This window comes from Thermobia domestica, chromosome 5 (assembly GCF_964235325.1).
Source record: "Thermobia domestica chromosome 5, izTheDome1.hap1.1, whole genome shotgun sequence".
NCBI classification, from domain to species: Eukaryota; Metazoa; Arthropoda; class Insecta; order Zygentoma; family Lepismatidae; genus Thermobia; species Thermobia domestica.
In genome coordinates, this window is record NC_137458.1 from 184,078,042 (window position 1) to 184,094,057 (window position 16,016).

Sequence of the window (16,016 nt, forward strand, 5' to 3'; positions counted from 1 at the left end):
AACAAGTAGTAGTCCGAAGGAGCAACGTCTGGTGAATACGGCGGGTGGGGTAAAACTTCCCATCCGACATTTTCTAAATAGGTTTTGACCGGTTTTGCGACATGTGGGCGAGCGTTATCATGTTGAACAATAAGTTTATCATGTCTGTTCTCCCATTCTGGTCGTGTTCTGGCCAGAGCTTGCTTCAAACGCATTAATTGTCGTCGATAACGTTCTCCATTCATAATTTCACCCGGTTGCAGCAGCTCATAGTACACCACACCTTTCATATCCCACCATATGCACAGCATAACCTTTGCACAGTGAATATCTCGTTTTGGTTGTGATGGACCTGGTTCACCTGGTTTCACCCAGGCCTTTTTTCGTTTAGGGTTCTCGTAATGGATCCACTTCTCATCACCCGTAATAATTCGATGCAGAAACCCCTTTCTGCTCTGTCGTTGAAGCAGCAATTCGCAAATGGTTTTTCGTCTTTCAACGTCTCTGTCTTTCAATTCATGTGGAACCCAATGTGACATCTTTTGAATCATTCCCATGGCTTTCAAGCGTTTGGAGACTGTTGTTTGATCAACGCCTAATGCTGCTGCAAGTTGTTCCTGCGTTTGACACGAATCCTGCTCGAGCAATGCTGTCAATTCTTCGTCTTGAAATTTTTTTGGCTGTCCAGCTCGCTCTTGGTCTGCCAAGCCGAAATCACCACTTCTAAACCGTGCAAACCACTTCTGACACGTTCGCTCAGCTAGAGCATGGTCACCATACACTTCCACCAAAATACGATGACTTTCAGTCGCACTTTTCTGCATGTTAAAGTAATGCAGCAGGACACCCCGCAAAAACACTTTATCAGGCACAAATTGCGCCATGTTCACTTAACTACAAACTGGTGTTGTTGACGCTTTAATCCACTGCTCTATACTATGAACGATACGCGATGACAGGGGTTTGCAACACATGTGTGGATACACGGAACTGTGGGACGCTCCGTTCGTTGCGCCATCTCTTGTCCACCCGCACGAATTAATTCCTAGACCAAATATTTGTAGTAACAGTAGTATAATTGATGATAGAATAATTATTGTCTATGTATTGTCTAGGTAGGACTACACACAGGATTTGGCTCGTTTTGGTTCGACTTGACTCTAATCCGAGTCGAGTTGGAAGATATTTTTCGCGCCGAGTCCAAGAGTAGATTTCAAAGATGTCTGTTTCGAGTCGAGTCGAGTTTCAAAGAAAAGTCGTTCGTGCCCATCCCTACTAATGAGAGCTTAATCGGAGTTAAGCGAAATTGAAAGTCTCACTATTTATCTAAGCGACCCCGAAAATATCGATCATTTTCTAGCAATCTTTTATATGTATCCCCCTCCCATTCACCATAGGTAACCCGACAGCACTCTTTTTGAAACTATAAGAAATGTGGTTAAAATTACTCTAGGCCAGTGGTTCCCAATCTAATTCCTATCACGATCCCCTTTTATCACACGCTCTTGCCAGCGACCCTTTTATAATTTGTTTTATAATAAGCTTGTGTGGGATTTTTAACATACCTATTTCTATAATAGTAGAATCCATTTTTTTGTTTATAGTGAACAGTGCCATGGAAAATCAGTGCCCGGGGCGAGAGTATAGTACGATGTCACCGTATATATGAGTGACGTCGACAGACTAGCTACGAAGCGCCACCATGGTTGGCACGAAGCTCAATAACATTTTCAAAATAAACCCTACATTTCCTTAATTTTGAGCACATTTTATTACGTTTTTCCTTCTATTTTACACATGTGCACATGCACTTTCCTAACTTGAGTAACACACTTCCTTCGAAATGTGTGACCCCTCTTTTCGGCGCCCGGCACTGACAGTGGATACAGTAACTGTAATATCTATATTCCCAACGACGAAGGTGCTGGTTCAAGATGGATGTTAAACTCCTTCATTGAAGAGGCCATTAACGTATCCGATCTAAGCCCACAACTTCTTGACCAAATAATAGAATGATCATGCGACAAGTCTTTGCAACTGGTTTTCTGTAACGAATACTTGGACAAGTTCTGCCTGATGAGGAGAGAAGAATATCCTGGTCTGGTGATTGCTGCTTTAAAAGTAATAATTCCATTTGCTATATCGTACTTGTGCGAAAGTGTTTTTTTTTTATGGTAAACATTAAAACAAAGATAAGAAATCGCTTATCAGTTGAAAATGGCTTGATAATATTCGTCATGAAGATTGAACCGGGCATTGCTGCACTAGTGAAATTACACCATGCTTAGGTATCTCATTAGGTTTTAATTTTAATTGTATTTCAATGTGCAGGTTTTGTTTCATGTGTATTTTTCTAGTATTTCTATATACAGTTCTCATTAGTTTTATATCATACCTCTTTGATTTAAATTCATTTTTAAACAACTCTACTAACTAACTAACTCTATGGCCTATGGAACACGGAGGTTCAATGCCGCGTTCACAAAAGCTCTACACTGACTTCTATCCTTAGCTAACTGCATCCAGTTTCTACTTTGTATTCTTATCTCAGCGAGATCCATCTTAATATTGTCCTCCCATCTGCCCCTAGGTCTTCCTAATGGTCGTTTTCCGTTTGGTCTTCCAGTCAAGACTTTCAAAGCGTTTCTACTTTCTTCCATTCTAGCTACCTGACCTGCCCACCTAAGCCTCCTAGACTTGACGACCCTAACAATGTTGGGTAACCGTATAAATTATGTAGTTCCTCGTTATGAAGTTTCCGCCATTCCCCATTCCCGTTCCTCTTGGGTCCGAATATTCGTCTAAGGATCTTGTTCTCAAATACTTTCAGTCTATGTTCTTCCCTCAGAGTAAGCGACCATGTTTCGCAACCATACAGAACAACAGGCATGATTATCGTTTTGTATATTTTAAGCTTCAAATTTCTCGACAGAATTCGCGACGACAAGAGACTTTGAACCGAATAGTAATACGAATTCTACACCCTTTGAAAATGTTCAGTAGACTTATTTTTATTGTTCTTTACAGTGTGTATAAAAAATAAAAGTATGCCTATCAGAACAAAATTAAAAATAATATTTAAAAATAATTTCTGGTATTAGATTCTAACTATATTTATCTCTTCCGCCTATCTTCGCGATCCCCTAGGGGCCGCGACTCCCAGGTTGAGAAACCCTGCTCTAGGCATACATGAGTTATGATGGAACATACATACATACACTTTTATATGTATAAATGCAGATAAGAGAGAGTTGAGAGAGAGCGATTAAGGAAATACCGCTCTCAATCTCTTCACTTTACTTTTGCGATTCGTGAATTTCTTACGTGACAGTTTGGGGCTAGCTAGTTTTTTGTCTTGAACCACGATCCGATTTTCGATATGCTCTACCTAAATGCTGTAATGCGAATATTGAGAAGTTATCTGCGATGAAAGTAGCTGCTAATAAATATATTACTTAACTTATTTATTGCTATTACACGATTTTTTAAATTTGTATTCAATATTCACACATAACACACCGACGTTCTGTGAATACCTCAGATGTTATATTTTAAAGATAAGAATTACTTATGTCGTGAAATGATATGAATATATATATTCAACTGATATATACAACTGATGATATGAATATATATATTCAACTCATATATACAACTGATGATAGGAATATATATATTCAACTCATATATACAACTGATGATATGAAAATATATATACAACTGATGAATTGTAATGTAACTATTTTACATAATTTTCATGCATTGAGGAAAGTAAAATATCATAAAGGAATCTCACCTGAACGGGTATCGAACTCACGATTTAAACGCTCGGTGGTGTACCACTGAGCTAACATGACCGCTTTTCGGAAGCTGCTTCTGAAATATAACTGACAAGGGAACCTTCCGAAAATGATAGTTGCAGTGAAAGTTGTGACCTATGCCAATTTAAAGAGCTGTAACAGAGATGAGCATTCCCAAAAAATTAGCTGCCCATAGCAATAGGTTCAAGAAATATAAGGCGTGGAAGTTCGGGAAACATCAAGGTTGGACAAGGGGGGAAAAGTGCAAATTCCGCAAAAAAAGGGGGGGCACGGCAAAATACAATGCTTACAAGTGATGTATAGAAAGAGACTTGCCACAATAGGGAACAAATGAAGGCCACCAGTGGGGTTAACAGTGTTGCCAACTGCAATGAAAAGTACATGTTTTGCAAAGAGCACTATATGAAGTGAGTGCAATATAAGTCTCTTTCTATACATCACTTGTCAGCATTGTATTTTGCCGTGCCCCCGTTTTTTTTTCGGTGCTTTTCCTCCCTTGTACAACCTTGCTGTTTCCCGTACTTCCACCCCTTATATTTCTTGAACCTATTGCTATGGGCAGCTAATTTTTTGGGAATGCTCATCTCTGTTACAGCTCTTTCAATTGGCATAGGTCACATCTTTCACTGCAACTATCATTTTTGGAAGGTTCCCTTGTGAGCTCATACGTAAATGCTCTTATCCGTATGGAAATCACAATGACGAAACGAGAGTGTGAATATATAGTCTCGAAATATTGTATCATTAAGTATTTCAATCAATGTTACTTTTTTCTACACTTAATACCATTTCAACATGTCTTATTATATTTAACAGAAGGAAAAACATATCTGTACATCTTTTCCCGATTACTAAGGTTGGCTTTGAAGGTTCGAACCAGCAGCTTTAGTTTACTGTTTTCCGAAGACACCCGAAGTTGGACTTCGAAAGTGTTCGTCTAAAAGCAGCTATAATCATATCGCTCAATCTGTTTGGTATATGGTATATGTTTTTATACGTGTAAAGTCAGTATAACAATTCATTCTTTAAACAGCTTTTCGTATGTATTAATATTCCTTTATAAAAACTGTTTTTATTATTATTATTACGGCGCACCATTTTCAGATTTCTTTCGCGAGTCGTTGACCAAGTCGTTCGCCACCAGCGTTGCCAGACTCACAGCTCGGAATTATTCCAAACCCTGATCGAACTTATGCTAGATTCGGTCAAATTATGCTAGATCCTCATAATTACTAATTCAGGGGTTTAAAAAAAATCAAAGTTGAGATACGATAACGTAACTTAAAATACACAGAGAGCAAGAATGCATGGATAGAACTCAATACTTCACGCACCAAAATTTTAACTCAACTAAATTACTGCAGTCGTTGCCAAACTCAATGGCGTATATATCGTATAAATGAATGCAAAGTTTTTGTTTACATATTTTGAAAGAAAATTACTTCGCAGCATAAGCGGAGTTGGGAATCGTCTGCTGGGGGAGGGGGCAGATTTTTGGTCGGTCTCGGAGCTGTCATTTCAGGAATAAATATGATCATGAAGTCAGAAGTAAAGATGGTGAAGTTGTCAAAAAGTTGGGGGGAGAATGGCCCCCATAGCTCCGCCCATGCCTTGGAGTTAAAGGATTAGAAAACCCTGGGTGGAGCCACAAAAAAAAAAGCCCAAAGCCGTTCCGAACTTACTTAGGAAAATAAGACTGCCTGTATGGTTTACCGAGTGTATGAATCAATGGAAGAGGATACATTTCTGCCGTTCTTTTTCTTCCCACGACCAACTTCTCCAGGTTTTACGGCTTTTTGATAACTTGCTGAAATTGTGCTAGATTTGGGCAGGATGCTAAAAGCAAGATGCTAGGTGCTAGAGACATGCAAATTATGCTAGATCTAGTATCATTATGCTAGATCTGGCAACGCTGTTCCCACAATAGGCGTGTCGTGCAAGTAACCAATCACACGTCAGGTACTAGCTTTTACCTATTGCTTTCTTCTCACAGCTCAGAACATTGGTAACTATGGATAGACGTACAGCAGTAATTACTTTATGGGAGTTGGAAGGTTATTCTGCAACTGCAGCTAGCAGGCGAGTAGGTGTCCCGGCCTCTACAGGAAGGCAATGGATTCGGAAATATGGTGCTACAGGTCAGACTGGTAATTTACGATCTCCTGGTCGTCCGCATGTGTCAACCGAAGCCCAAGATGCGAGATTAGTAAACGAAGCCCGGTTAGACCCACTAAGGACGTCTAGACAGCTAAGGGAAGTTTCTCTCTTTCCTGGTAGTAAGCATACAGCTCTGCGAAGGCTTCGTCATGCTGGATTACGTGGCCGTGTTGCTGCCGTGAAGGAAAAACTCTCAGACGACCACAAAATTTACCGTCTCGCGTTTGCACAGGCGAATGTGGGTCTCAAATGGGAAACGTAGTTTTCTCAGATGAATCCATATTCACAACATCAAAGGAGGGACGCCGTTTTGTGTATCGTCCGAGAGGCACCCGATATGACCATGGATATGTGGCTGCTTGCAATCGCAGTGGCCATGTATCTATTTTATGTTGGGGTTGGATTTCCAGTCGCGGAGCAGGACAGCTTCATAGAATTGAAGGCCATCTGGACAATGCTCAGTACTTAGACATTATCAGTAATATCATGGTGCCATCTGTACGAGTATTTCAGCCTGATGGTGTAATTCAGTTCCAGCAATACCAGTCGCCAATACATAATTCCCGTGTGGTTCAGGAATGGTTCGCAGGGCACCCTGAGATTGATTTAATCGACTGGCCGCTCGTGGAGCAGACCTCAATCTCATGGAAAATATGTGGGCAGAAGTGAAGCGTACTCTAAGGGAAAGTTGGCCTGAAGGACTCACCAAGGTCATCCTGAGGCAGATTCACCAAGAACTCAGGATGACCTGTGGCATCTTGTTTCCGAAGCATGGCTGGAGGTAGGGGAAGGAGATAGATTTGTCACCCATGTAATAGATTCCATGCCCAGAAGAATGGAGCGTGTAATAAATTCAGAAGGGTCTTGGACACAATATTAATGTCCCCGCCTTAACTCCCGAAAACAGCCCTTTTCAGGGCTACCTAAACGCTTCTGAAAATATTTCTAGAAGTAAACCACTCCTTGTATCCGATTTCTGTGCAATCCTACCAACAAAAGAATGATAATTAGCTGTAGGCTTTGAACTCAAGACCTTTTTATTGGCAAGTCCGTACTCTACCAGTGAGCTAACATGAACACGCAAACCCAATCTGAAGAAACACGATTTTCAATTTCTGGTATTCGATGACAATGATGCTCATATACTTGGCAAATGTTGTATTCAACTTGGGATATTCCGCAACACACACACACACACATAAACAAAGCGAAAGAGAGAGAGAGAGAGAGAGAGAGAGAGAGAGAGATGAATATACAAAAGCATATTCAACGTATTCGAATGAGACTCTAAGTAACGACATTCCGTTCTAAAGAGAATTTGTGTTTCTTCCCGTGACGTTAAGGGGATCGGGAAAAGTTATGTGTCTTGAAGCAGGATACGACTTTGGATACTCTGTTTATACACTTTCTATATCCGTAGGAATATACTGTATTTCACGAATATAAATAACATACTGTAATGAGAATATTGAGAAGTTACATCTGTATGACAAATAGCTGCAAATAAATACACTACATAACTTATTTATTGCTATTAAACGATTTTCCTAACTTGTATTTAACATTCTCATATATAATAACGACCTACTGTGAAAATTATCTCAGATGTTATATTTTAAACATAATAATTACTATGTTCTGCAATTATTATGTTATATATAAACAACTTATGTATTTTAATGTAATTATTTTATATAATTTTTCATGCATTGCGGAAAATATAATTTGAAAAAAAGTATTGACCCAGATGGGATTCGAACTCACAACCTTATGATTTGAAATCCAACAGCTTACCAATGAGCTAACACAAGGACTTCTAGAACTAAGCTTCTAGCGATGTATAACTGATCTCAAGATAATTATGACATTCATATCCATTACAAACGCTGTTTCTGTTCTACTTTGACTTTTATTTTAGTACTCAGGCGATAATTATGTTCTATTTCTTAACTTTGAGCATTCTTTTACATATGGAAAGATTCTTTAACGTATTTAAATGCTCCATTACGTATAGAGAGCTAAATGACAAACAAGCATGTGCTCACATTAATAAAAGGTTTCGAGATATTGTATCATTAAGTATTTCAATCAATGTTGCTTTTTTAAACACTTGGTAACAAGTCTTATTATATTTAAAAGAAGAAAAACACATCTGCAAACTTTTTCCCGATTGCAAAGGCTGGCTTGGAGGTTCGAACCTGGCTTACTTTTTCCCGAAGATACCCGAAGCTGGACTTAGAAAATTTTTGCCTCAAAACACCAATAAAGAATGCGCTCAACCTTTTTGAGACAAGGTGTACCTAATTGTGGACCTTTGACAACACCAACGGCAGATAATTTAGTTTTCGTGTTAGGAATATCATCCCTTATCGAGGGAGTCAACGCACTATGTGTTTTCAGATTGTCAACACATTTTAAAATACGTAATTTCCTAATAACATCCTCTAATGATCTCACTTCAAATAACATAAGAGTCTCAGCATATGGGAGAGGGAGACCTCGAAGCAAATAAAGTAACCATTCCCGTTCGGTAATGTCAGGTCTTACTAGCAGCCAATCTCGTTTGTAAGTGTAAACAAAAGAATCCACTGCATCATCGGGTTGGAGTTTTCGCTTCAGAAGATCCCGATGCAGATAGGATAAATACTGGTCGTCTGGAAATGCTGTTATCAAGAGTTTTTTCAACTCTGCAAAGGTTTGCATTTCTGCTATACGTGGTCGTACTACGTACTCCCATGCTTGAGCACTTTCTCGAAGACATAATGAGAAACAGGAAAGTTTCTTTTCTTCAGACCATTGGTATGCTTGCGATAACAGCTCATAGTCTGCCAGAAAACGTACAGTAAAACATACAGCAGAACACGCTCTACATGAAGCGTTAGTGGAAAGCTTTTCTTTAAAATGTGGGTAGTTGCAGAGATGTGTCTTGAAGGTACGGGAACCTTTCTCCGAAATCCCTACGTTTAAGTAAGTTTTCCAAATTTAGGGTAACTTTAAAACTTAATACAATAATAATAATAATATTAATAATAATATTACTGAATATTTGGGACCTAAATATTACGTGTCCTATTCCAATACAAATAAGCATACTAAGGTTAAGAAAAATCAAAAGAAATTTGTTGGACTCTCTATAAAGATGAATTGCCTTATAAGAGATATTTTGGAAGGAAAAGAGGGAGAAAAGAAGTTGTCAGCTACTGGACAATATGAAAACCGAACCCTCAATTGCCTTAACAGAAACTAAGTATGATTTGCCTTCGTCACGATACATTGTAACGCCCTTTCTTTGCGTAAAAGACATAGGATTATATTTTCGTTATATTGATATTTTAACAATATATATATATATATATATATATATATATATATATATATATATATATATATATATATATATATATATATATATACAAAAAAGAATAGTTCGTATTTACCAATTTTGGTTGAACGAATATAAATGAACGTGTTGAAAATGACAAACGGAAATATTATTATTTTCAGTAAGAGTGGAAGAACGTAGAAACAATTCCACAATGTCGTTTCAGACAAACTTAAGACTCATACTAGACTTTAAGGATGACCGTTTTGTATTCATGAATTGTTTGCGAAACACGCGAAGTTTTCAGACAGTAGGAATCGAGAGTGTAGACTGTGACGTCATGCTAGTTTTCCCCCTGTGAAGGAAGTCGTTTCAACTCTAACTTGTAACACCAAGAGAAATTGACTATTTTTCATGTTATAATACATCAGAAATATCAACTTTGTAAATTATAAAATTTTTATGAATTTCGTCGGAGGGACTCGAACCGCGGATCCCTGACTCACGAAACGACTGCTCAAGCCACTATCCTAAGACTGCTCTTCTCACGGCTCTGTTTTTCCGGTCAGAAGGCAGAGAAACATGAGATACTACAGGTTAAATTTTGTCTAGGGATATAGAGTTCAAGATACAGCCATCTAGTTGTACCCTATACTGCTATTCTAGAAAGGATGGGTCTAGGTCCAGTATAAAGGAAGAACTCTCTTTCTTCATTTATCAATATACAATTTATTAAAATAAAATAAAGATAACAAGAAAAGAGAAAGAAGAAAACATAGTATGCAAAACTCAGAATATATCAGAGGAGTACTGAGACAATATTTTGAAAGACTTGAAAACTTATGACATCTTGTCTGTCTGCAAGTTTAAGTAATAACAATAAAGTAAAAATCAAAATCACAAATTACAATGACAGATATTAATTGAAATCGTTTGCAATCAGTTAAAGAGTTAAGTTATTCTAACATTTGACCGATAATGTATTTAGTTGAGAGTTCTCCACTAGAACTTTGCCATATTGAATTTGTTCCGAGGCTGCCTGCCGAAAACAAAATTAACTTAAAACAGAAACATATTTACCTGAAAACTGATGTTAGGCTTCGTACAAGGTGTTGACACTTGACGAACACTATACTTTCAATCGCACTCAACTATCTCACACTATGTTTCACGGGTTCGGTCATTTTATTATGCCCGACTCCGTCATTGGTGACGCATGTGGTGGTGTGATATTCTGGATTTTTTCAGAAAGCAGGATGAGTCTCCTCTTCACGTGTCAGTGTGAGGAGGGAAGAAAGATAGGACAAGAGACATACGCAATTGCTTATCCGGAATCTGTTTACAAGAACAATCAAAATAAGTGATTGTCTAAGGAGGGAGAGGGAGAAGTCGGATATTCGGGAGATGGTATCTCACTTGATCGGAAGCTTCACATCACTCCTATCCCTAACTTTATGATATTATCATACTGACATTTCCTGAATTGCGGCATTACTTGATTCATATCGAGCCAATGTCCTATTTCTTGCAAACTAGGTCACGTATGCACTGGTCGTGCAACATAACCTTGAGTTGTTTGTTGTTTGCGTTTTCTTGACTAATCATCCGATGTCTTTGCGTCAAAAAGAAAACGAAGTGTTTACATAATTTCCAGGTTTGGATGAAACTAGAATGCATTAGTCAACCAACCGTTATCGCTCTATTTCCTCTCTTCTTGAATCACTCACTCCTTGAGTTAAATTGGACAATTTAAAGGAAATAGCAATCAAACATTAAGATTGTTGTTCCTATAAGCAATGCATATGTAGAACAAAGAAAGAAATTTTAAAATTTTGTTTCCAATAAAGTTAATGAGAATTGAATCAAGAACCCAGGCGTATATAGAATTGTCACGAAATATAGCCCGTGACACTCTTATAAGTAAGAGTCAAGAAACACGCGTGTATATAACAAACTGCAAACGTTTACGATTGCAATATTTTATTAACGATGAAACACTGATTTCGGTTATGATAAAATACTATAGTCCAGAGAATTTGTTTAAATTTTTAAAAAAAGACCGAAAGTATCTCCGTAACTTACCTCTATTATGTTCGGTTATTCTCGACTTACATTTATTTCCAGTAACCTTGAACGACAGGAACACTAACACAAATGTATCGAGGACATTTAATATTTCAAAGGCTCTCCCATCGGGAATCGAAACCGAGACCCCGCCAACTGAGCTATCTGATGGGTGTGGTGCCTGGTTCGTTTGCAATGCAAGTAAGCTTGAGACGGGCAACATCTTGCTCGTGGCTTTTCTCGGGACACTCCCACTTTCTCATTCCACCAATTCGTCCATCATAATTCACTTGCTTTAATCATATTCTTCCTCAACCTAACAGGCATAATCGTGGGACATTAAACGTAAAGATTATATTTTCTAGCTGTTAACCCAAACCAATCCTAATCAAAAAACAGTTGCATATTATTGCTTTAAAATGGTTTCACAAAAAATATTTAGAAAAAACGTAGAATCGTAATCGTGTTTACTATTAAGTGAATGTATTATGAATCTGTTTCACTTTTGAATAGAATTACGATTCCCCGTTTCTTTTCTACATATTTTTGTAAAAACAAGTTAATGAGCAATAATATGCAACTGTTTTTCGATTGGAATTGGTTTGGGTTAACAGCTTAAAAATGTAATCTTTATGTTTTATGTCCCATGAATGTGCCTCTTAGGTTGAGGAAGACTATGATTAAAGCAAGTGAATTATGATGGACGAATTGGTGGAATGAAGAAGTGGGAGTGTTCCGAAAATACCCACGAGCACGATGTTGTTCGTCTGAAGCTTACTTGCCTTGGGAACGAACCAGGCACCCCACACATCAGATAGTTCAGTTGGCGGGGTCTCAGTTTCGATTCCAGGTGGGAGAGCCTGTTCGGCCGCATTTCATTATTCTTTTGTTTTGTATCTGGCAACACTGGATGATTGATAGTTCTTTATAAGTGTCAACGTGGCGTGTGTGACTACATAGTGTGTAGTTGCTTATGCATAGCAAGTATTGTATTTAGTTGTGTGTTTACAATATAATAAATAGTATATTGTACAACGAACTCTGTGTTCAAAATAATACAGTCCACGAACATTAAATTGGTCCTTACCGACCGGATTTTGTTCCAGTTGTGCATGTACATGGTTTGCGAACTTGTGGCGCAGTATCTTCATTTTATAGTGCATTGTCAAAGTGGTCAGAATTATAACAATGGAAGAACTCATAGGTAAGAAAACTGTCTTGAAACGTGAAGTGACAAGGTTAATACATAAAGTGAACGAAAATAAAGACAAGCCTAACTTCAGTATCAAGCTGTACACTGAACGTGCTACGCAATTACATGGCGATTGCACAGAGCTCATTACAAAGTTCATTTCTGTGGGTGGTGAAACTGGGTTTGCAACATATGACGGAGAATTTAATGAAGTGCAAAATAAGTTGGACTCTATCTTAGAAATTTTGTACAATATGCAGTCACCTAATACTGAACAGGTAAATACATCTAATAAACAGTGCACAGATGTGAAGTTGCCAGACTTAGAACTTCCTACATTTTGTGGTAGAGTGCAAGGTTGGCTATCGTTTCGTGACTTATTTGTTGCTGCTGTTCATAATAACAATCGGTTAGGAAATGCTCAAAAGTTGCAGTATTTGAAGACAGCTGTATCAGGGGAGCCTGCTGTATTGTTGCAGTCTATTTCCATATCTGATGATAACTATAAAGTAGCATGGGAGTTACTTAAATCAAGATATGAAGATGTGAGAGAGCTAGCAAATCATATTTTGAGCAAGTTCATTACTCAACCAGCTGTGAAGAATGAGTCATCAGGTGAGTTACGAAGATTGGTTGACAGTAGTGATCAGTGTGTGTGTGAACTTAAATCCTTGGGCCTTCCAGTGGAACATTGGGATGTGATTTTAATTTATCATGTGGGTGAGAAGCTAGATAAAAACACCAGAAAACAATGGGAGCTTTCATTGAAGAAAAACGAACAACCAACTTTCGACCAGCTGAAAGAGTTCATATTACAACGTGCCAAAGCGTTAGCTGCAGTGAGTGCATGGTCACCGGCAGACACGTCTGCTTTAAAAACAAACAAAAAAAAGCAACACATTAGTGCATCATTCAAGTCCAATTGTGTTATGTATCATGTGTAAAAATAACCACAAGCTATATAAGTGTCAAAAGTTCATAAATATGTCAGTGAATGATAGGCATAGTTTTGTGAAAAAGAATTCGCTTTGTTTCAATTGTTTGACCTTAAATTGTTCCGTAAATAAGTGTAATGTGAAGCAGGGTTGCCATACTTGCAACAAAAAAACATCATACTTTATTGCATTTTGAAGAAAAAGATAAAGTAGATCATGTAAATTGTTCTCATTCTATAAATCAAAAACTAATTCCTCAGGTGTTGTTGTCACCGCTGTCATAAATATCAAAGATAATGCAAATAAGTTGATACAGTTTCGTGCTCTTACTGATTGTGGCAGTGAATTGTCGTTTGTAACTGAACGTTGCGTCCAGAAATTACGCATAAACAAAGAGAAAATAAACATGAGCATATCAGGTGTTACTGGTTCTAACGTTGGAAATTCTCATGCAATAGTTGATTTGTGTTTTCAGTCATTGTACAGTAATAATAATATTCATACTAAAGCAATAGTAGTCCCAAGAATCACAAGTAACTTACCCAGAGTAACTGTTCAAAATATAGGTAATTGGGAAATTGTGAAACAAGTAAACTTAGCAGATCCACAGTTTAATAAAAGCGGCCCTATTGATGTGTTGTTAGGTGCAGATGTTTTCCCATTATTGTTGCTCAGTGGGAGACACGTAGGTACGAATGGAGCTCCGTCTGCCGGTGACCATGCACTCACTGCAGCTAACGCTTTGGCACGTTGTAATATGAACTCTTTCAGCTGGTCGAAAGTTGGTTGTTCGTTTTTCTTCAATGAAAGCTCCCATTGTTTTCTGGTGTTTTTATCTAGCTTCTCACCCACATGATAAATTAAAATCACATCCCAATGTTCCACTGGAAGGCCCAAGGATTTAAGTTCACACACACACTGATCACTACTGTCAACCAATCTTCGTAACTCACCTGATGACTCATTCTTCACAGCTGGTTGAGTAATGAATAATTTAGTTTCAGGTGCAGCTGATAGTAGTGAGGCAATGGTATTGTACTCAGAATTAACAGCATTATTACACAAAGGTGGTTTCGAATTAAGAAAATGGTCTACTAACGACATGAATGTGCTAAATAGTATACCTTCTCACTTAAGAGAAACTCAGTCGTTAATTTGTTTTAATGAAGATGAGAATGTAAAAGCTTTAGGTATACAGTGGAATCCATCAAGTGATTCATTTTCATTTTCTATTGTTGTTCCCACTTATAAGTCAGTAATGACAAAACGAATGTTACTATCTGATATTGCAAAATTGTATGATCCGCTTGGTTGGTTATCTCCAGTATCCATTGTTGCAAAATTGTTGCTACAATCATTATGGAAATTAAAAATTGAATGGGATGACGTACTTCCGAATGATATTACTCGCTCATGGGAAGTATATTGTCAAGAATTGCCATTGTTGAGACAGATTAAGATCAAAAGGTGTACTTCTTCTGAAAATATTGTGAAATATGATCTAATTGGTTTCTCAGATGCTAGTGAAGAAAAGGCGTATGCTGTAGTAGCATATGTACGTTGTATAGATACATCTGGAAATGTGCAAGTATACCTGATTGCTGCAAAGACCAAAGTTGCCCCTATAAAGCAAATATCAATACCTAGGTTAGAATTGTGTGCTGCAGTATTGTTATGTAGATTAGTCAATACGGTCATTAATTCAATGTTAATCAAGTTTGAACAGGTTGTCTGTTACACAGATTCTAGTATTGTGTTAGCATGGCTTTCTTCATGTCCGAGTAAATGGAAAACATTTGTGGCTAACCGGGTATCTGAGATCCAACAATCAAATTTTTATTAAATGGGCGCACACATCGAGCAAAGACAACCCAGCTGATTGTAGTTCTCGTGGTTTGAATCCGTCGCAATTAGAGTCATTCACTATGGTGGAATGGGCCGAAGTGGCTGATGGAACCAGAGTTACCTATTGTAAATATTAATTGCAAAAATCTAGATTCTGTTCAATGTGAGCAAAAGTCTTCAACTGTTAACATGCACATTAAGGTTCACTGTACAATAGTAAATACATTTTCATCATTATCTAGGTTAGTTCGTGTTACTGCTTGGTGTAAAAGATTTACTAGGAATAGTAAAAGTAAACAGGAGTTAAGATGTAGTGGACCATTAACTACAAAGGAGTTGTCAAATGCATTAATGCATTGGATAAAACAAGAACAAGAATCTGAATATCCACTTGAGATAAAATACTTACGTATGAAAAAACCTTTGCCTTATAATAGCAAACTATTGTGTTTAAATCCATTTCTTGATGAAAATGATGTCATGAGAGTTGGAGGTCGCTTGCAAAATGCTAGTGTAACATATGATTTCAAATATCCTATCTTACTTCCAAAACATGCTAGAATTACAGAACTTCTTGTAAAATCTGAACATATAAAGCATCTTCATGCAGGTTCACAGTTACTTTTATCTCTTTTGCAACAAAAGTTTTGGATTATTGCTGGTCGTGACTTTGTAAGGAAGATTGTAAAAAGTTGTGTAAC

General features: G+C 37.6%; 1 protein-coding gene and 1 long non-coding RNA gene across 2 annotated transcripts in view; one reads left to right on the forward strand and one right to left on the reverse strand.

The window, feature by feature from the left end:
• Positions 1-10,717, reverse strand: part of LOC145684742 (uncharacterized) — a 50,641-nt gene extending 39,924 nt beyond the window's left edge. The window contains exon 1 of the long non-coding RNA XR_014131379.1: positions 10,360-10,717. This is a non-coding gene — a long non-coding RNA (uncharacterized LOC145684742). The remainder of the gene's footprint in view (positions 1-10,359) is intronic.
• A 3,855-nt stretch (positions 10,718-14,572) lies between these two features.
• On the forward strand, positions 14,573-15,313 carry LOC145685340 (uncharacterized). Its single transcript, XM_081757719.1, has one exon. It carries the CDS (start codon positions 14,573-14,575, stop codon positions 15,311-15,313), a length of 741 nt encoding a protein of 246 aa, XP_081613845.1.
• The last annotated feature ends 703 nt before the right edge of the window (positions 15,314-16,016 follow it).

Excerpts from the sequence above, each read along its gene's own strand:
- LOC145685340 (XM_081757719.1), top strand. The coding sequence starts at position 14,573 with ATGAATGTGCTAAATAGTATACCTTCTCACTTAAGAGAAACTCAGTCG.